Here is a 22,450-nt window from a genome sequence, read left to right as displayed (position 1 = left end):
CACACAATGAATCTTTTTAATTATGATGCGAATCATAAATGTTTGATTGCAGAAGATTGATGCGTCTTAAATAATATGAATCAAATTCAATTTGTCATAATCATCATTATTTATTAATTTTTTTTTCCGATATTCATTACAGGAAGAATCAGGGTCTGCAGTTCCAACTATTTTACACGAATTACATACTTTAAAGGAACCCCGACTTGTCATCTTGTTAATAAGTTTACTTCCGGTTTCCAAGAAACTATTGAGTAGCTAAATATCAGCGTGAAGTTAATCCTGGATTATTTACAATTATTACTTTCCCATTCCTCTTTTCTGTTATGTATCATAGTTACATTATCCTGTACTGTAATTTTTGAGAAGAAAAGTATCCCGACAGGGTCGGGAATTAATTTTACCAATAATTTTTTTTTTTACAAAAAAATTTTTCTGATTTTTTTTTCTGAAATATTATCAAAATAACTAACTAGATATTATTATTATTATTATTATTTTTTTTTTTGGAATTTTTCAATATAAAGTTTATTTTATTAATATTTAATATTTTAACTGTTTATGATTATTATTACATTAAAAAATTCGACGAATTTTGAAAATTTAAGGGATTAATTTTTATATACAAGTACATATTTTTTTTTCTTTCTTGTTCGGATTTATTAACGTGTTTATCTTTTCTTTTTTATTGGTCAGAATTTAATTTCGAGAAAATTTTTTATGTAAATCATTAAAGAAACGAAATAAATAATGTCAATTTTTAATATTATAATTTATTATTTAAATTTACATATATAAAACACGGAAAAGTAAAAAAAAGAAAAAGAAAAAGAAAAAGAAAAATGTTCATAAAAAATAATTAAAAAAATTTTTTTTTTTTTCTTTTACTATATATTATAATTAATGTTATTTTCGATACACATTTCTTTAGCTTTGGGATGATTATTTAATGCAGCCCTTTTTAAATATTCAGCACCTTGATTTCTATCTTTTACAACACCATTACCACCATTCCAATAAGCTTTCCCAATTATAAACATTGCAGCAGAATTTCCTGAACCTGCTGCTTTTTTTAAATATTTAAGAGCTTCAAAAGAATTTGCATTAACACCATCACCTTGCCATAAACATATTCCATATCTTAATTGAGCGGAAGGATTTCCTTTATCCGCAGTTTCTTTAAATATTTCCACTGCGGTCTTAATTCTTATTCTTTTATCAATCTGTAGTAATTCGGGAATTTCTTTATCATGAAAGTAATAATAACCTAACCAATATTTTGCTTCAAGACTTGTCGATGAATGATGCTTGAAACTTTCCCACGCTAATCGTTTGTTACCATTTTTGGATTTATGTTCACGAATTGCATCATCAACGGAAAGAATCGTAATTGTGATAATATTTTGATTTTGATTACTTGGACTATCATCATCATCATCTATTATTATTGGTTCATCAAAACAACCAGATTCATTAAATTCAAAATTAAACATAGAAGAATCATATGACAGAGATTTTTGTTGATATTTTTTACTGAGGTTGTAAAAATCACGACAAATATCAGATATATTAAGACGCCACGATGGTTCATATTCCATAGCTTAAAAAATATTTTTTAAAAAAAATATTTGTTATTATCGAATGATTTTTCAATGTATAAACAAATTAATTAATTATAATAATAATTACCTCTAGCTACTATAAATCTCCATTCAATAGGTACGTCATTTGAAAATGGTAAAGAATACCTTTCACTAACCCGTTTTCTGATACTAACAAGCATGTCCGCTTTATTAAGATCAGAATGAGGTTTTTTCAATTCAGCGATCTCCCATAACAATGTTCCAACGCTATATAATTATTATTATAATTTTTTTTTTAAAAAATAAAAATATATATATATTAGTATACTGTATATCAATATACAAAAAGGGCGTCATAAAAATATATTACCTGTAAATTTCACATTTAGAATCGTATGGAACTTTCTTTTTTTTTACATTATGATTGTTACGATCATCATCATTATCTAACAATAATTTCTCTGGCGCCATATATCTTATATTTTCTAGATTGTGCGTAATATTTCTCGTAATGTCGGAAAATTTTTTGCTTAAACCAAAATTGGCTATCTTAACCTTACAATCTCTATTTACTAAAATATTTGTTGATTGAATATCATGATGAAGAATCTAAAGAAAGAAAGAAGAAATTTATTAAAAAAAAATTACAATTAATAATATTGTTATGAATAAAAGTAATAATTTAGCTCACCTTACACTCGTGCAGATACGCGACACCACGACAAATATCTAAAGCAAATTTAATTTTAGTATTCCAATCGATAATTTCGCTATAATCCGTATAATATTCATGTAAATTTCCAAATTCCATCCATTCAGTAACCAAATAAAATTTTGAATCTTCGTGAGCTACACCAAAAAATCTAATAATATGATCAGAATCTTTCAGTTCTTTTAAAATGTTTACTTGTCTTCTAATTTCAAATTGAGATTGATCCGGAGGAGAAGTATTATTTGCAAATTCTTTAAAACAAAATTCCTCACACCTACTATATAATGTACGTTTTTCAATCTTTTTTGTATGTATATATGATCTTTGATATTTTGTACCGTCGAGTAAAGGTTCATTTGCTTCTATTTCAGAAGAATCTTCGATCGCATGTCTAGCAGAAGTTTGAAAATTTATATTTTTCATAGTTAATTGATCCATTCTATTTGAAAATTCTATAAGGGCTTGTTTATCATCAGGTACGCCATAAACATTTATCAACATATCTTTAATATCTCTAATATCATTTCTCATTTTTGATATTTCATCCCTAGATTGTACAATAAAAGAAAAATTTAAACTTCTCATATATCCATCAAATTCTAATATAAGATCATTAAAATCTTGTTCAATATTAGAAGCAGCGAAATATTTTAGAAGTTTATGTAATTTACTAATACGTGAGACGAACTTTCTTATCTTTTCCATACATCTAATAAATTCTCTAAATAACCTTAAATTTTCTTCCTTTGAAAAAAATTCCGTATTTTCAGTTTTTCTAATATTTAAATCTCTTACAGCGGCCATAGCACAATTACACCTATTTAAAAGAAACCCACATAATTCTTTATTATGTTTTGCTTTTTCATATAAGAGTAAAACTTCTTCACCTAATTTAATAAATTTATCTATAAGTGGAATAAATTCACCAAAATTTTGAGCCACACTACATACTCCTTTAAAAGTTGAAGTTGCCATTAAATTAATATTAGCAGCTGTATCAGAAGTATTTTCACGAGTTAAGTCCACTATATTATCTATACTCATCATCTTAAATCTATTTAATTCATTCTCTTCTTGAGATGGAATATAATTTGGGATCAAACTAGTTTCTTGTGGAAAAAAAAATAATTGTTGATTATTATTATTATTATTATTATTAAACATTGGATTAAACATATTCATATTCGAATATGTTGAATGTGTCGAAATTGTCGAAAAATTCGAATATGTCGAATATGACGGTGAAGGACAAGGAGATGATGGGGACGGAGTTGAAATGTTTTGTTGTTGTTGATAAACATTTGAAAAATCTAAATCCATACACAGTGGCTCGTCTATTCTAGTAACTTTAATACGAGGAAGGTGTTCCGACGCTTGATCATCATCATCTTTGCTACGCTTTTTACCTTTAAATTTATTTTTTATTTTATTCATATTCATATTTAATCTAATATGTGTATATAATCAATTTAATGGGTTTTAACGGGATAATTTTAAGCGAAAAAAAAAAAAAAAAAATTGTAACGACCACGAAAAATGCTCGGACAATAAATAAAAAAAAAATTTTTTTTCGGAGTTTTATTTCTTTATATTTATTCATTTTTTCAAAGGACATTGATGTGCATTATGCATTAGTCTAATACTAAAATGGGATAAAACTTTCTTGTATTACTTTCTTTTTAAAAAATACAGGATTTTTCTTTCTCTGACGTCTAGAAGAATTTTTTATTTATAAAATAATTTCTTTTTTCATAATAAAAAAAAGATGTAATAAATTAAAAATACAAAAAAAAAAAAAAATATTTTAAAAATGGAAAAATATAAATCAAAATTAATTAGTACGACCCTTCTAAGAAGTTTCCAAGAATATTCTAGTTAACATTTCTGAATAGAATGGCAATGCAATAGGATAAAAAAAAACAAAAAAGAATTTTTTAATTTTAAACATTTCTGATTGTTTTTTCATTGTTGCATAATCTTTTTTTTCTCCTAAATTTTGATTACGGAATAAATTCATTATAGGATCGGCAAACAAATAATACATAAGATACCGGTACACATGATATGAAATACGGAATTTTTTGTTAAAATTTTCTCCGTAATGTCGGTAGTGACGTTACGTGTAACACTGGGTAGACCCGTTGATGACCTGCTTCAAATTTTTTTTATTGGCTAAAAAAAAAATTTACACGAGCATAAAACGCCCAAATAAAAAGTTTTTTAGAATTTTTATAAAAAACTAAGTTACACTGACAAACTGCCAAGTGTCAGCAAAGTGTCAACTGCCAAGTCTTGATTATAATATCGATATTTGCACCTAAACTAAAAAAGGAATTATCGGAAAAATACGGAGAAGTCCTGCAAGATTTCATAAAGTCCAAAACTCCATTTGTATGGACAAAATCCAAAATAAGAACGACTAATATTTTAACTTTGAATATTATTGATTTTATTAGGAAGGATATGCAGTATAATAAGAGAAAAGTTAGAGAACTTTCTATTATCAACCAATTATTAAAGTTTTAACGATTTAATTTAAACGTACAACGAATAATACATCATCACGTGAATATCAGCAGATCACATGAATACGGTTCTTTAAAAGTTTTTTATTTTGTGTACGTGTAATCTGTACTGACTACTGAGTATGAGCTCTACTTTCAATAAAAATAGAAATTTTAAAATGATAGCATCTAATATTTTTATTACAATATATTTTTAAACTTAAAATATTTAAAGTCGGCCCTCGATATAACGAAGTAGGCGTCCAAGCCGATCAGGCCTTCGTTATGAGAAAATTCGTTAATGCTATAACGAATTATTCGGTATAACGAAAAATTTTGGTATAATGCAGTAAATAGAGGAAAATCAAAACATGTCATGTTCATGAGGCAAAGGAAACTTCGAAACATAAATCATCCATCTTTTGATAAAATGAATTAAAAGTGGTAAAATTGCTTATTTGAGAAAAATTCCACAAAATTAGTATCAAGCTGCCCTTTATATTAATATTTATCTTGAAAAAATCTTTGTTATATTAAAAAAAAAATTCGTTATAAAAGGGGTCACGAATTTATAAGTTTTTCTTCGTTCAACGTTATACTGCATTTTATTAGTAAAATTCGGTGTAACAATTTTTTTTCATATGATTAAATGCGTACCACACTAAAGAAAATTCGCTATAAAAAGGATGCTAACGTTTTTACGATCACAATAATGCCACAGTGTTTTTTTTCTGAAACTAAAAAAATAATCTCAGATAAGCTACTGCGCATAAATGATGCTTGTATTTAATATTAACTCTATCTTGCAGATTAGTTTTTCGTTATAATTTTTTAATAGTGTTTTTAATTCTTTTTTAGCAACGTTAGAATTCGTTATCTGTTTAATCAAATGTTATTGCAAAGGACCCTATCATAATTCGGAACTAAAAATTTTACTGTGCCATCATTCTTTTTTTAAGGATTTTTTTATTATAGTAAAGTAATAACGGATTCAGGTTCGAATTTCTTAAAATTAATATAATTAAAAATTTCACGTAATAAATACATAATCAAATAACCGTACTTAAAAACTTATTTTTAAATTTTTTAATCAGCGAAAAAAAACTGATTGATCGATAAAATTATAAAAGCCACGTTTCACTAATCGAAATCTTCATATTGAATGTGATTTAATATATATCATACATAAATATATATTTTTTTATTATATAAAATATGATCGATTTTTATGTACAATTCCTGAACTCAAAATAATAATGAAGTTTAATATAATTTCATATTAAAAGGAATTTATTAATATTTATTGTTAATTATGTAAATATGAAAAAAAAAAATTATTAAAGTATAACGTAATTTTACAAACCAACGAATATGTTTATCTTGATGGTTTTTTTATATAATACTAGCTGTAACCTGTTGCGTTGCAACAGAATTAAATGGGTTTAAATCAATATAACAATAAAATATTTAAATAAGATAAAAATTCATAAAAAAAATATGTATAAAAATAAATGAAAAATTTCAAAAAAACCGGAATGAAAAATATTAAAATTTATTAAAATTTCGGTTAAAAGATCCGGTCTACCGAAAAAAGAATAATATTAAAAAAAAAAGATCCGATCTTCAAAAGTGAGGCGAATGATGCGATCGACCGCAGCAGCGATTGAATGTTCGGAACGTACACCGTACACGTGACCCCACAGCCAATCAAATTATTCAAATCATAATAATCGCCAACCTATGTCAAACGAGGTGTGTCAGGTGCGTCGAATGATTAGAATTCCCATACGTGCAGACGAATCACAATTCAGTAATATTTATGCAGATAGATTAATCTAAACGTTACCGGTTACACATGAATTTTTTTAATTATAGAATTATATAGATATAGATTCATTATTTCATTTATTGATTTTTTATTAAAGATGAGTAATTCGTAATTTTTTTTTTATTTATTGCCAAACTTTTTGTTTCCACAATGATACATCTTATTCTGATATTATTAAGACAGCAATTCCAGATTTTAGTCTATGTTCAGATAAGCACCATACAGTACAGTTTGTCGAATATACATTTTCTGACGATGTAGGGAAATTCATTAGCAGATAGTATATGTTATTGTATTCACTATGAAAGTTAATGCTTAAATTGACAATCACTCAATTTAATAGTATTAAACCCAAAAAATACTTTAATTGAAGGTGACAATTGTCCACCTAAACTGGTCCTTTCTCATATAAGATCACCTGGACTCCTGATTACAAAAGAATTGTTGTCAAAAGTTGTAGAAATAGGTCCATTAGCAGAAAATGATGCAAATGATGCCCTTCTTAAATTATTATTTGAAGCGGGTAGCAACTACGACATTAAATACCTATTTCTGAATGAAACACTCGTCATGGAAAGTTAATTTCTTTATTTCATACCATGATGCTAAAGGATCTTAAAAGAAGGAGTAATTCATGTAGAAAAAGGGATGAGATGGGTTCTTTAGAATGGGTCAAATTTATATTGTTCTCTGACCCCATGATTCGAGTAATTACTGGAATTTGTATTTTTCTCCAATCCTTATGACTCTTTCATTAGAAAAGTGATTACTGGAATTTGTATTGTATTTCACAATCCTTGTTTCAACTAGAGCTTATTTTAAAATTACAGAGACATGTATTTATTGCCATTCACTAAAACATCAGATCATAAATTATTCAAAAATCACAATGAATATAAAAATTAATGATCTACATGAAGACTTATATCTTAAAAAAATATTCTGTCTATGCCCGATCTCATCGGTATTCTTTCTTTAAAGTTTCTATTAAATTATTTCAGCATTAGATTTTATTCGGAAAAAAGTTTCAATCTCAAATGAAATTTCTTTTTATCAAGATGGTTTTTTTTCCAAGCATTAATCCAGCCATTTCGTTTATTTAAAATACCATACGAGAATGCAAAATCTAGATACTGTAAAATAAAACAAATTGTTTAAAAATTCATTTTTTGAATTTGAAGAAAAAAAATTTAAATGTTTATTTTACACCTTTAAAGTGCAAGTGCAAACAAACTTTTATCCTAAATACATCAAGGTATTAATTATTTATAATAAACTTATAACGAATGAAAAAAAAAAAAATTAATATTATTAAACTGAATTCCTAAATTTAATATAGAGTTATATTTTATTACTATTTATTTAAATATACTGTAACATTTGTTAAAGTTGAAGTAATTCTTGGAGGATATAATCCGATTGGATGGAAATTTGATAGTAATTGTGGTGTTACTAAGAATAGCTTTATATGCTCCTTTAATAATGATAATGTTGAAAATTACATTTTAAGACGCGACAAAAACCGTATAGCAAAAATATGTATGGTTTCTATATAATTTTAATACAAAAATAACAGGTTTTTCACCACTTTCCGGAACAAATTGTAATTTATTGGAATTATAAAATTTCTATTTTATATAAATTTTAAATCTATTGAATTGATTTTAATGATTTTAATGTGTTAAAGATAAAACTTTATTTAAATTATAAAGAGTGAAGCTTAGTTTTCAATCTAATATATGTTAATTTTTTTTAAAAAGAAAGAGAGTTTTGTTGCTTATTGATTATCATATAAATTATAGTAAATCTATTTACAAATCTCAGTATTTTTGAATCACCTAATTTTATAGTAATGATCATCCCTAGTGCGTGAAAAACGTGACGAGCTTTTGTGTAAGGCAAAAAATTCTATATAGAATTTACTTTTCAAAAACGTGCACTTGTCGGATAAGATTATTGGCTATTGATCATGTCCTATGTAAATCTTTTTTATTTTTTATATAAAGTATTTCTAACCAACTTTTTCACCCATTACAATTTACTTTCTAAATAGTTTCAAAATAAAATTAATAAGGATGGTTAAATGTCAGGAATGTGGTCGAAGTGATGATTTTGATTTTTATAAATATTGTATACCGTGCAACTCTGTACATTTTCGTAATAATTTTGTACATTGGACCAGTGGTGATTCAAATCTTGACAAAGTTATTCAAAATTCACAACTTAATGCAACATGTCCATCAGAATTAATTGAATGGATTGAATACTCAAACCTTGAAAATATTGAACTTATTGCTCATGGTGGGTTTGGGAGTGTTTATAAAGCAATTTGGAAAGATGGTCCAATCAAGGATGACAATGCTTGGGACTTTAATAAATCTAAATGGCGACGGAAAAATAAAAAGGAAGTAGCAGTAAAGAAATTTCGGGATACGACTAATGTCAGCTCAGATTTGTTGAATGAGGTACGTGATTAAAATTAATTTTCATATATGAAGGTTTTAGGAATAAAAACAAATATTCACACAAAATAATTTAAAAATTTTGCAGGTTAATTTTAATCTAAAAATGAATAATGAGAATGGTGGCATTGAAACTATTAGAATTTATGGAGTGACTCGTGATCCGCAAAATGGAGAATACGCTATTGTTATTCAATTCAAAAATGGTGGTAATCTAAGGAAAATGATTAAAGAACATTACAGTAATCTAACTTGGGAAACCATCCTAGAAATATTAAGGAGAATTAGCGAAGGACTGAATTCTGTTCATGAATCAAAATACTACCACAAGGATCTCCACAGTGGCAACATCTTGAATAAAATTTTATTTGATAATACTGTTGGCGAATCAGTAATTTCAGATTTTGGTCTGTGTCGTCCTATGAATCAAAGTTCTACAGACAAAACACCATATGGTATCTTACCATTCGTCGCACCAGAGGTTTTACGTGAAAATGAATTTACTGAAGCAGCAGATATTTATGGATTTGGGATGATAATGTCAGAATTGATTAGCGGAGAAACACCTTTTGCTGATAGAGAGTATGATGAGAATTTGTTTTTGGCCATTTGTTTTGGTGAACGTCCACAAATTCCAGAATATACACCTGAACCATATGCTGAATTAATGAAACGTTGTTGGGATCCTATTCCTACCAATCGACCAAAGACTGAGGAGTTGCAAGAAACGTTTGATAAATTATTACAAGATTTAGATTTTAATGAATTTAAATCTATCGAGGATGAATTGATCGAAGTTAATGGTGAATTTAAATCTATCGAGGATGAATTGATCGAAGTTAATGGTGAATTTAATGATGATGAATCAATTGAAATTAGTGAGAGTGAGAGTGAATCAATTGAAATTAGTGAGGATGAATCAATTGAACTTAACGAAAACAAATCAAGTAAACTTAGCGAGGATCGCAAGCTACAAATTAAGAAAGCATTTAGCCGGGAAAGAGAAGATAAATGGAAAGCTCGATTAGCAGAATTGGCTACAAATCCAATACCTCTGAAAGATTCACAAAATTTGCTTACCAGTAAACGACTTGATTATTCACAATCTCTTTCTCTAAAACTTAGCGTTGAAGACTGGAAAAAGTAAAATTGACCGACTAATATTAAGTTAAAACAGCAGTTGAAATTCATTTCCAAACAAAGGAAATTTTTAAAATTTGTTTAAAAATCGAATGTAAACCGGTTATATTTAAACCGGTTTAAACCGAATATTCGGTTATATTCAACCAGTTTAAACTGATTATGATATTTAAAAAAATTTTTTTCTGATTCGTTTTATTTATTTATCATATGGGCTATCTTTTGATCGGAATGTTGATCATTTTCCAGAATTAACATTAATTTTGGCAAATGATCAACATTCCGATCAAAGTATATGTTTTATTTTATTTTTTTTTGTTTATTTTTATTTTAAATAGAATTTGTAAATTAAAAATAATTAAAAAAAATAATAAAATACATTATAGAGAATTTTTATCAATAAAGTGTTATTTTATTTATTTTATTTTTTGTTTTATTTAAAATTTGTATATTAAAAATAAATTAAATATGGTACTGGAAGTCTATCTATTCAATTGCAATATATTAATAATGAAATAGATATAAATAATAAAATAATAAAATAATAAAGAATTTGTTTTTAGTCAGATTTGGTTTTATTAAATTTTATATTTACTGTACTTCTTATTATAACTAAATACAATTATTTAAAATTTTTAATAAAGTATGACGCATTTATTATTAATAGGATTTCCACAGCGTACCCTTCAAAAATGTCACAATATAAAAACACGTGACTGTTTTTTGTCACATCCGTCACACCCTTCCTTGTTTCCAATTTTCATAAGTATCTGAGGGACTTAGTTTTTTTCGGGTAAGTAGAAACGTATTCACCCTTATTCGTCACTGTTTATTTTCACGTGTTAGTGCATAACACCGTAATGCCGGCCGTTTCGTGACATTTTTGAAGGGTACGCTGGGGTAATCTATTAATAGGGACTGCGGTCCAAAATGACCATAAACTATTGGACAATGGGTTTATTTAGGGAGTCTGTAGTGACGTTATTGGTTCTTTAATGAAAGGCGATTTGTTTCTATATAAAGTTGTTCAATTTAGGAAATTAATATTTTTAATTGGTTATTATTTTCTTATAAATATATTGCGTGGAATTTGGCACAATATTAGATTTGAAATTATATTCTTTCTTGAAATTTTTATATTAATTATTTAATAGTTTAACGTTATTGCGGACACTATTGCGGACGCAGTAAATTTAAAAACACTTAAAAAAATTATGATTTAAAATGTGAATGATTGTAAATGTGGCCAAAATTAACGTTAATTCTGGCTGAAATAATCGTCAAATTCGCCCATATGAATGAAAAAATTTTTTGAATGAAACCGATTAATCGGTTTGAACCGGTTTTACAGCTGTTTTCATAAGACCTGGGACAAACTAAATTTTTGAACCCGATCCGCCGATCCGGTATTTTTAGCTGGGCACGTGATCCTGATTATAACAACTGAACCGGATCGGCGGGTCGGCGGTCGGGTTCAAAAATTTATTTTGTCCCAGGTCTTATGAAAACAGCTGTAATAAAACCGATTAAACCGGTTATAAATCCGATGTCCGATACCGGTTCCAAACTCTATACATTGGTTTAAAATTTTATGTATTTAGAAGATTAATTTACCAATTTTTTTAATTGATTTCAAAAATCAAAAACTACCTTTAATCATTAAATATTATATTAACAATATTCTTTAGTATTCTATTTAATTTTCTTACATGTTTATGTAGCAACTAAATTTTTATTATAATTAATTAAAAAAATTTCATCAAAGGAAATTTTGGTCGCAATTCCATTGTGTAGATGATATAAAGACTATATCTCAAAAATGATACCGATCTAGTATGACTCAATATCATCAGTATGAATTTCTTTATTCTTTCTTTAAAGATTTTATTAAATTATTTCAATATTAGATATTTAGATCTTATTCGGAAAAAAGTTTAAAATTTAAGATGAAAATTCTTTTTATCAAGATGGTTTTTTCCAAAGCATTAATCCAGCCATTTCGTTTATTTAAATACCATACGAGACTGCAAATTCTAGATAAAATAAAACAAATTGTTTAAAAATCCATTTTTTGAATTTGAAGAAAAAAAATTTAGATGTTTATTTGACACCTTTAAAGTGCAGGTGCAAACAACCTTTATCCTACATACATCAAGGTATAATTAATTCATGAAAAAAAAAAATTATTATTAAACTGAATTCTTAAATCTCATATATTACTATAGAGATATTTTATTACTATTTATTTAAATATACTGTAACATTTGTTAAAGTGTAGTAACGAAATTCTTGGAGGATATAATCCGATTGGATGGAAATTTGATAGTAATTGTGGTGTTACTAAGAATAGCTTTATATGCTCCTTTAATAATGATAATGTTGAAAATTACATTTTAAGACGCGACAAAAACCGTATAGCAAAAATATGTATGGTTTCTATATAATTTAAATACAAAAATAACAGGTTTTTCCCCACTTTCCGGAACAAATTTTGTAATTATTGGAATTACAAAATTTCTATTTTATATAAATTTTAAAATCTATTGAATTGATTTTAATGTATTAAAGATAAAACTTTATTTAAATTATAAAGAGTGAAGCTTAGTTTTCAATCTAATATATGTTAATTTTTTTTAAAAAGAAAGAGAGTTTTGTTGCTTATTGATTATCATATAAATTATAGTAAATCTATTTACAAATCTCAGTATTTTTGAATCACCTAATTTTATAGTAATGATCATCCCTAGTGCGTGAAAAACGTGACGAGCTTTTGTGTAAGGCAAACTATTCTATATAGAATTTACATTCAAAAACGTGTACTTGTTGGATAAGATTATTGGCTATATATTGGTCATGTCCTATGTAAATCTTTTTATTTTTTATATAAAGTATTTCTAACCCAACTTTTCACCCATTACAATTTACTTTCTAAATAGTTTCAAAATAAAATTAATAAGGATGTACATCTGTCAAGAATGTTATCAAGAAATTTCTGATTATTTTGATTATTGCAAACCGTGCAACTCTGTACATTTCCGCAATAATTTTATACATTGGACCAGCGGTGATTCAAATCTTGACAAAGTTATTCAAAATTCACAACTTAATGCAACAATTAGATTGGATATAATTGAATGGATTGAATACTCAAATCTTGAAAATATTGAACTTATTGCTCATGGTGGGTTTGGGAGTGTTTATAAAGCAATTTGGAAAGATGGTCCAATCGTGAGTAGTCAAGCTTGGGATCTGAATAAATCAGAATGGAAACGAGAGAATAAAAAGGAAGTGGCAGTAAAGAAATTTCAGAATGTGACTATTGTCAGCTCAGATTTTTTAAATGAGGTAATTAAAATATTAAAATTATGTATGAAGATTTTTAGGAATAAAAACAAATATTTACACAAAATAAATTAAATATATTGCAGGTTAATTCTAATCTAAAAATGAATAATAAGAATGGTGGCTTTGAAACTATTCGAATTTATGGAGTGACTCGTGATCCGCAAAGTGGAGAATACGCTATTGTTATTCAATTCAAAAATGGTGGTAATCTAAGGAAAATGATTAAAGAAAATTACAGTAATCTAACTTGGGAAAACATCCTAGAAATATTAAACAGAATTAGCGAAGGACTGGATTCTGTTCACGAATCAAAATGCTACCACAAGGATCTCCACAGTGGCAACATCTTGAATAAAATTTACTCTGATAATACTATCGGCGGTTCAGTAATTTCAGATTTTGGTCTGTGTTGTCCTATGGATCAAAGTTCTACAGATAAAACACTATATGGTGTCTTACCATTTGTCGCACCAGAGGTTTTACTTGGTAAAGAATTCACTGAAGCAGCAGATATTTATGGGTTTGGAATGATAATGTCAGAATTGATTAGTGGTGAACCACCTTTTGTTGATAGAGAGTATGATGAGAATTTGGCTTTGGCTATTTGTTATGGTCAACGTCCACAAATTCCAGAATATACACCTGAACCATATGCTGAATTAATGAAACGTTGTTGGGATCACATCCCCACCAATCGTCCAACAGCTAATGAATTGTGTATCCAGTTTATGAATCTATTTAGCGTTTTGGATAATAATAACAATTTAATTGAGGATCGAAAGCTAGAAATTAAAGAAGCATTTAGTCAGGAACGGGAAGACAAGTTTAGAGCACGATTAGCAGAATTGGCCACAAATCCAATACCCCTGAAAAAATCACAAAATTTGCTTACCAGTAAACGACTTGATTATTCACAATCTCTTTCTCAAAAACTTAGCGTTGAAGATTGGAATAAACTAAAATTGACCGACTAATATTAAATCAAACCAGCAATTGAAATTCATTTCCAAACAAAGGAAATTTTTAAAAATTTGGTTAAAAATCTAACAAAATTTACATTTTATCCTAATAAAATAATTATTCAAACGATTTATGATAATGTTGAAGTAATCATAAAATTTTAAATTACTAATATTTGTTTCAATTTCAATTCCAATTTCATATATTTCATGAAAAGTACAGAAATTAATTTTTGTTACGTTAAATAAAAATCCTTTTACAAAAAAAAAAAATCGATCATAAAAGAAAGTTTATTTAATGAGAGTAATTGTACAAGTACGATATAGGCTTAAAAATTTATATATTTAAAAGATTAATTTACCAATATTTTTTATCGATTTCAAAAATCAAAAACTACCTTTATTAGTATTCTATTTTAATTTTTTTACATTTTGTTTATGAAGCAACTAAATTTTTATTATAATTCATTAAAAAAAATTAATCAAAGGAAGTTTTGATCGTAATTTCCTTGATGAACTAATCTATATAAAGACTATATCTCAAAAATGTTACCAGTCTATGATCCGATATCATCTTAACAGTTATATACTTTACCTAGCTAAAATACGGGGGGCTAAGTTTTTTAAGTTGTGGTGTTAGAGTATTGAATTTTTTTTTTTTAGGAAGAAAAAAAAATGTACAAAGATTAATTATTTCTACCTTCTAAACTAATATATTTGAGACCTTTTTTCTTTTTGAGAAATAAATTATATTATCTAATTGCTTGTTTTCATTCACATTCCATTTAATTCACAAAATTATGTAATATTTTAATTTATTGAATTTGTGTTTTATCATATTAAGAAAATTCTTTTATAAAAAAATGGAATTTTTTATACTTAATAAATATGACAATAAGATACATTTTTTAAAAAAATTTATGAATAATAAACAGTATATAAAGTCTATTGATAATTACATATCAATAAAGTTAATCAATAAATTGACTAAAATTTTTAAGATGAAGTTACCTAAATAGAACCAACTGAACGAGTCGATTTCCATACCTGGTTACAATGCTACGGTATATTAAAAATATTTATATCGAAAATCATATAGAAAATTTTCTTGTACGTCAGGTTTTTTTAATAATGAAGTTTTGACCATTAATTCAACTAAAATTAAAGAGTAAAATTTGAATTTAAAATATTTAATTTTCGTAATAAAAATTAACTATATATTAATGAATAGATGGAGCTTTTTATCAGTTTCCAAGGACATGAAAATAAAGTTATCTTTTTTGTCCAAAATATTTTAACCTCACATTAAACTTCAATAATAAGGAAAATTTGTTTTAAAAACAAAAAAAAAATATTGATATACTACAATCGGAGAAGTTCCGTTCATCCATTATTATGATTTATGGATAAGTACTAATGTGAATTTTACAAAAATTTTTTCGTATAATTGACATATCACAAAGTTTTGTTTAAAAGGCCTTTGAATAATATGATTAAATTTAAAAAAGCAAATTTAGAAAGTTTAAAAAAAACCAAAATTTAAGTTTTTTGCAAAGTGTCATTAAATAAAGTTTTATTGATGTATAGTATATTCGATATTTTTTCTATTTTTTCGTGAATTGTGATTTACGGTTACGGATTATATAAACACTATAAATAATTATAATGAGTTACGTCAATATTGATATGTAAGTATATCAATATATCATGTGAATCATGTGGATAAATTTTTTTTTCTCACGATTAATTTGACTCACAAACGTATAATTTTTAGTTTTCTCTCTCATTAAAAATTTTTCTTCTCACTCTTTATGTTATGAAACCTGTATATTTATTTAATAAGAAAATATCGTTCAAAAGCTAAGTATTTTGTACATTTATTTTATTATAGCTGTATAAAAAGTTTGTTATTTATCTTATTATGTGAGGTTCCGGAGATAAGGATCGTATTGCCGAAAATTACTTGAAAGAGTATCAGTAAAGTTTACACGAATACGTCTCCGAGCACAGTAGTTAGAAATGTATTATAGTTATTTTACCAGTATTTCATGTTTACTTCAAGCCTTTTTTGTTGGACTTGATATAAGGTCTATTGATTCCGAATGAGGTTTCAATTATGTACCTTCCTTATAACAGCCTTCAAAAAAACTTGTTTGTGGCATGCAAATCTGGTAAAAAGTAGTTTTGATAAAAATATTTTATAAATTTTTTGATATTTATTTGTATGTTAGAAGTATACTTATCTTTTTATTTAATTTAGCAAGAGCTTCTATAACTACAATTCCATAATTTTTACTTTGGACCTGGAAAACTAAGCTTATTACTTAATTAATGTAAAATAAAAATGGAAAATAAAATTAACATTATTAAATTAAAAATCATGATTTTCGTTCTCAATGATAAAATCTTTTTCATCTGTTAAGAGATCGTTACATATTATGATTATTAATTTATTTTTAAATACCTTGTTAAAAAGACACATATAGACTCATTCAAGATGAAAACTTTCAATAAAGGCGTTACTGATTATTAATTATAGAAAATGTGATATCTTGAAACATTATTGACGTGACATAATATCTTAAAAAAAATAGAAAAAATAGAAAGTTCATGTTTTAATCAATTGTGTCAGCGCTTAATAACCTAATAAGAGAAATAAATTTATTTTATAAGACGTGCGAAAAATTAGTGAGACGTTTTATTTTTTTACATACTGAAAAAAGACCCTGTTTTTACCGTATTAAAAAAAAAGAGAAATGTTCATACTTTTTTTTTTTAAAAAAAAAAGGTTTTAAATTTTAATGCAAAAAAAAGAGTTCTTTTTGTAAAATATCGTGATGGGGACGTGTACATTGTATTTCATTATTGAATCCAGAAAGTACTTGAGGGATAATGTACTGTATTTGTGTAGGAAATGGTACGACCAAATATAATTTTAACTGTAAAAAATATTGTTCGATTTAATTGTTTAATTTTACATTTTAATACTGTAAGTTTATTTGATTGTAATTTTAGAACGAAATTATTACATAACATAGTATATATTATTTATAATTTAGACTATGCAATTTAATTTATTTATATAAAAACTTGAATGGTTATACCAAGTATACTTATCAAATCATTTTTGTATATTCATTTAGAATCTTGAACAAAGCAAATTTTCCCTAACAATTTTATTAATATACTGTACATCTTTTACTAAAAATGCATTTTCGGAAGCAATAGATAAAATCAATAATATAATAAAATTATTGATTTATCAATCATATTGACGTGAATTTGACTCAGAATCCAGAAAAATACCTATAAAATTAAAGAGTACCGATGTATGAGTAACACGGATCACTGTAACGATTAATTAGCAAAAGGAAATTTTATAAATAGTCTATCAAGAAAACGAATAGGAATTAAGGAATTTAACGTCACCCTTATTAGGGACCGCCAATCAGATACAACCACCTCACTTAACATACTTTCCTCCAACCTCCAATAAAATATGCGTATGAGGATCCTTATCATGGTCCTGCAATGTAAGAGAAAATTTTGCGGCACCCTCATTATAATTTAACCATTAAATTATAATGATTCGGTATCCTGAGATGACGCGTGTGTTATCAGTAAGGAACAGGTCTCTTACCTTGTTTTATTTCTGTCTATACATCATACTAGTCGCGATTTTTCCTCTTTTTTTACCCTCACCATTTTTCCACTTGTTACGAACATTCTATGTATAAACCATATGTCTACAAATATACAATGTGAATGTTAGGACCAGCCTAAGCAAGCATTTTGCGAAGCTAAAGCGGGTGACTCTGCAGCACCATATAGTTTTCTATGAAGTGACCATACAGGTCGTGGTTGTATGGTATACTTGTAGTGACCATACATATGGTAGTAACCAAAGTACCTCGACCACCCTTATGCTCATGACCACCTTATCGCAACTACGGAATAACGGAGACTAGGTAACCTTCGTCTCAACATCCAAACCTACTCACCTGCAATGATGGTCACTTCTGATCTCGCTTCTTAAAGCTTGTCTTCGTAAGTAACTGACTAACTGGCATTATTGTTGCAATTTTTCCTCTTGAAAACAATGGGCATAAATCATACGTCTACAAATATACAATGTGAGTGTTAAGACCAGCCTAAGCAAGCATTTTGCGAAGCTAAAGCGGGTGACTCTGCAGCACCATATAGTTTTCTATGAAGTGACCATACAGATGGTGGTTGTATGGTATACTTGTAGTGACCATACATATGGTAGTAACCAAAGTACCTCGGCCACCCTTATGCTCATGACCACCTTATCGCAACTACGGAATAACGGAGACTAGGTAACCTTCGTCTCAACATCCAAACCTACTCACCTGTAATAATGATCACTTCTTATCTCGCTTCTTAAAGCTTGTCTACGTAAGTAACTGGCATTATTGTTGCGATTTTTCCTCTTTTTTACCCTCACCATTTTTTTCCACTTGTTACTTACTATATGATATCTGGCCAAGAGCAAGTATACTGTAACTGACACTAATTTTATTTTATTTAATTAATATAATAGAAAGAAATGGTTATGAAAATGTTGAACATAAGTTACAGTAAGATGAAACTATAAATGAAAAAAAAATTTTTAATATAAATATAAAAAAATGTTTAAAAAAATTTAAGAGTTAATCAGTGTATATAGGTAAAAATCAATTTAGACGATTTATGGTCTATGAAAGGAAAATACGAAAGGGAAAGGGGAAAACGAAAGGAAAAGGAGAGAACGACAGGGAAAGATGGATTTTTTTTAAAAAAAATTTTGGAGAGGTATTTTATATGAAAAATTGTCATACAAAGTTTTTTTTCCCACGGGAGTTTGTAGTCAAAGTATAGAAAAATCAAAAATCGCGTCATGATCAAAAATCAATATGAGATGACTCATGATTATTGTCTTATTGATCATGTGATCATGCATAAAATTTTGTAATCGCTTGCTCTAAAATAGCTGAGATTTGAACATGTGCATAATATCAAGGTCCGCTTATAAGATTAGATGACTTTTATAATAAATCTGGTTATATTCTAAATATATATTCCCGAGTACAGCGGTATGGTTTTTATTTTATTTTAACGGCAGCTCCGCAGCTCCTAATCGTCGCTGCACTCCAGTTTATTTGAATGATAAGATAATGTAAAATTTTTATGAATTAATATTTTTTTTTATAGATAGATGTTAATAGTGTACTTCGAATTAAAAATTTGTAAAACAAAATTTTCTGATATTTTTTTTTTTTTGGCGGGTATTATATAATAATTTTCATTGATCGTAAAAGGTTTACCTCAAAAAAGACATGGCGTCCACGCAACGTCAGGGAACAAAGAAAACATTCAGAATATCAACGTTTACAAAACATGAATCATCACATACTCCGAAATTCCGGATAACACCCGAACATTCAAAATCTCGGACTTTTTTTTCATAGGAAAAATGTTGACGTCATTTTTCATTTTTTAAAAAATAATAATTTTCGTAAATATTTTGAATTTCACCCTGTATCATTATTTATTTAATACTCGGTATTCGGTAGGAAAATGTTATAGAAAAATATGTAAGTAGCTTCTGCATAATGACTTTATATTATCAAAATGAAAATAAATCAAAATAAACCACACGCGCCATGATTATTTCAATAAACAATTTCAGTCGTTATTTCCCTCTCAAATAATTTATTATATGGTAAGAAAATCTTTCGTTTCATATTTTAAAACATTTATTTTATTATGGAATAAATCGACAATTTCTATTTTGACCGCATATTTAACCCCCTTTACATACATAACCATTTTTTTTTTCTAAAATTTATTTATTTGGTGTAACTCCTGATATCAAATGATATGATTTTATTATATACGATAAATTTAGTTTATAATATAGGAAATTTAACTAATGCTCCAACTCCTAGATTTTATTATGATGCTACTTTATTACCAAATCAAATTGTTATTATTATAATTTTCTATTATTTATTATTTTATCTTTGATCTTCAATACATATAATATTTATTAAGTTTTATTACTTTAGGTGGCGTAATAATGGTAAAGAAGCTTTCGATTTTTAGTTTTGATTTTTTTTGTAATAATTTTTTAAAATTTATTATTATTTTTAATATAGGTATATTTATATATTTTTCATTTGAAGGGTTTAAATTTTTAATTTAAATAAATTAAACTTCGATAAAGAATTAAAACTATTTGGTTTATGTTGCGGAGTAAAATTCAATTTTTAATGCTTATTATTTTATGTCATGCGCAGTAATTTTACGATTGGTATAACTTTTTGATAAAGAAAGCAAAAACAACGGACAATTAAGCTACTATTAAGTTGATTATGAATATGAAAAAATCATCTCAATTAGGTTGGGAGTTGAGACATAATTATAGGATTGTTCCAAGATGGATTTGGTACGTACACTGGCTTTCGTGCTTTTACGTACAGCCACTTCATATTTTATGTTTAGTAAAGGAGAAAAAATAATTCGTAATTGTTCATTAAATTAACAACCACATGGATAGTTCTTTTTACTTTATTTGTAAAAACTGTATGTAAAAGTACATAATATAAAAATTTCTATATAATAAGTTAATAATAAAATTATTAATCTTCAATCATACAATCAAAACCCTGAGATTCTTCTTGAAAATACATTTCAGTAAGTTTGCGACTTGTATAATATGCTTGTGGATGAGATTGTTTAATAGAAGTATTTACTTTTTCTTGTGCTAAATTTGCTTCTTCTTTTGTTAAAGCTTTATTTGCTTCTACAAATCCAGATATATCATTTATTAATTGATTATCAATATTAGGTACTTCAAAGGTAGGATTTCCATCACTGTTTATTCTATAATATTCGTCAATACATCTAATCCATTCAGATATAATATTTTCAAGCATTGTTATGGTTGGTCTATTGGAAGGATTTGAATCCCAGCATTTTTTCATTAAATCTATATAACATTTTTGAGTATTTTTTATAATTTCGGGACGTTTCCCTTCACAAATACTCAATATAAGATCATGATCATGTGCTTCATGATTAAATGGAGGTTTACCTGATGTAAATTCCCACATTATCATTGAAAAACTATAAATATCACTTGCGGGAGTATAGGGATTTCTTCTTAATACTTCAGGCGCCATATAAGGTAAAACTCCATAAATTTCATTATTATCAGAATCTTGTATTTCACTTATAGGTTTGCATAAACCTAAATCAATAATAAATAATTCATTGTAATTATCTGACATTAAAATATTACCATCATGAAAATCACCATGAGCTAAATTTGATTCATGGATCACCTTAAGTCCTAATACAATTTTTTTCAATAATTGTAACTTGTCTTGCCACTTAAAATTAATTATATTAGGTAAACATTTTCTCAAACTTCCTTTTTTTGCATAACTCATTACTATTATATAATTTAAATTATTTGGATCTTGAGTAAATCCAAAAAATTGAATAAATTTTGAAAATGATTTTTTCTGACAAATATAATGATAGTTCCACTGTATAAATATAAAAGATTATTAAATTTTTGTTTGTAAAAAGAAAATAAAATTTGCCATTAAATATATATACTATACCTCATCCAAAAATTTCTTATTTAAACTTGATGAATTATTAAGTGTCTTAAGAATAACCTCATAATCTGTTTGTCTATTCCATTGTTGTTTGTCAAAATTCCAACTAAAGATAGGTCCATCTGACCATATAGCTTTATGAATTTCACTAAATCCTCCTTTATCATAATAATTAATGCTTGACAATTTATTATAAGGTATCCACTCTAAAATTTCATAATTATTTTTAGCATTTTTTTGTGCTTCTTGAATAAATTTATCAATAAATTCATTATTACTAGTCCAT

General features: G+C 26.6%; 4 protein-coding genes across 4 annotated transcripts; 2 read left to right on the top strand and 2 right to left on the bottom strand.

Moving 5' to 3' along the window:
• Nucleotides 1-884: 884 nt before the first annotated feature.
• OCT59_006882 (uncharacterized protein) lies at nucleotides 885-3,795 on the bottom strand. The gene is made up of 4 exons (XM_025314272.2): nucleotides 2,275-3,795; nucleotides 1,954-2,192; nucleotides 1,690-1,850; nucleotides 885-1,600 (listed from the first exon to the last, which is right to left on the bottom strand). Exons 1-4 carry the CDS (start codon nucleotides 3,733-3,735, stop codon nucleotides 888-890), a joined length of 2,574 nt encoding a protein of 857 aa, XP_025185459.2. The 5' UTR covers nucleotides 3,736-3,795; the 3' UTR covers nucleotides 885-887.
• A 4,907-nt stretch (nucleotides 3,796-8,702) lies between these two features.
• Nucleotides 8,703-10,236, top strand: OCT59_006881 (uncharacterized protein; the record flags this gene model as incomplete). Its single annotated transcript, XM_025324557.1, has 2 exons — nucleotides 8,703-9,092; nucleotides 9,178-10,236. The coding sequence occupies 2 exons, from the start codon at nucleotides 8,703-8,705 to the stop codon at nucleotides 10,234-10,236; spliced, it is 1,449 nt and encodes a 482-aa protein (XP_025185461.1).
• Nucleotides 10,237-13,187: 2,951 nt separating this feature from the next.
• OCT59_006880 (uncharacterized protein) lies at nucleotides 13,188-14,548 on the top strand (the record flags this gene model as incomplete). Its single annotated transcript, XM_025324558.1, has 2 exons — nucleotides 13,188-13,574; nucleotides 13,658-14,548. 2 exons carry the CDS (start codon nucleotides 13,188-13,190, stop codon nucleotides 14,546-14,548), a joined length of 1,278 nt encoding a protein of 425 aa, XP_025185462.1.
• Nucleotides 14,549-21,177: 6,629 nt separating this feature from the next.
• OCT59_006879 (uncharacterized protein) lies at nucleotides 21,178-21,474 on the bottom strand (the record flags this gene model as incomplete). Its single annotated transcript, XM_066133134.1, has 1 exon — nucleotides 21,178-21,474. The coding sequence occupies one exon, from the start codon at nucleotides 21,472-21,474 to the stop codon at nucleotides 21,178-21,180; it is 297 nt and encodes a 98-aa protein (XP_065998363.1).
• Between the last annotated feature and the right edge of the window lie 976 nt (nucleotides 21,475-22,450).

This window comes from Rhizophagus irregularis, chromosome 15 (genome assembly GCF_026210795.1).
Source record: "Rhizophagus irregularis chromosome 15, complete sequence".
Taxonomy (NCBI): domain Eukaryota; kingdom Fungi; phylum Glomeromycota; class Glomeromycetes; order Glomerales; family Glomeraceae; genus Rhizophagus; species Rhizophagus irregularis.
Note: the sequence above shows the minus strand (reverse complement) of the source record. Positions and strands in the feature narration are given on the sequence as shown.

Bases quoted from the DNA above. Each gene is read 5' to 3' on its own strand.
- OCT59_006882 (XM_025314272.2), bottom strand. From the start codon at position 3,735: ATGAATATGAATAAAATAAAAAATAAATTTAAAGGTAAAAAGCGTAGC. The intron at 2,193-2,274 runs GTGAGCTAAATT...TTCTTTCTTTAG, and splicing joins CGTATCTGCACGAGTGTAAG to ATTCTTCATCATGATATTCA. The intron at 1,851-1,953 runs GTAATATATTTT...ATAATTATATAG, and splicing joins TCTAAATGTGAAATTTACAG to CGTTGGAACATTGTTATGGG.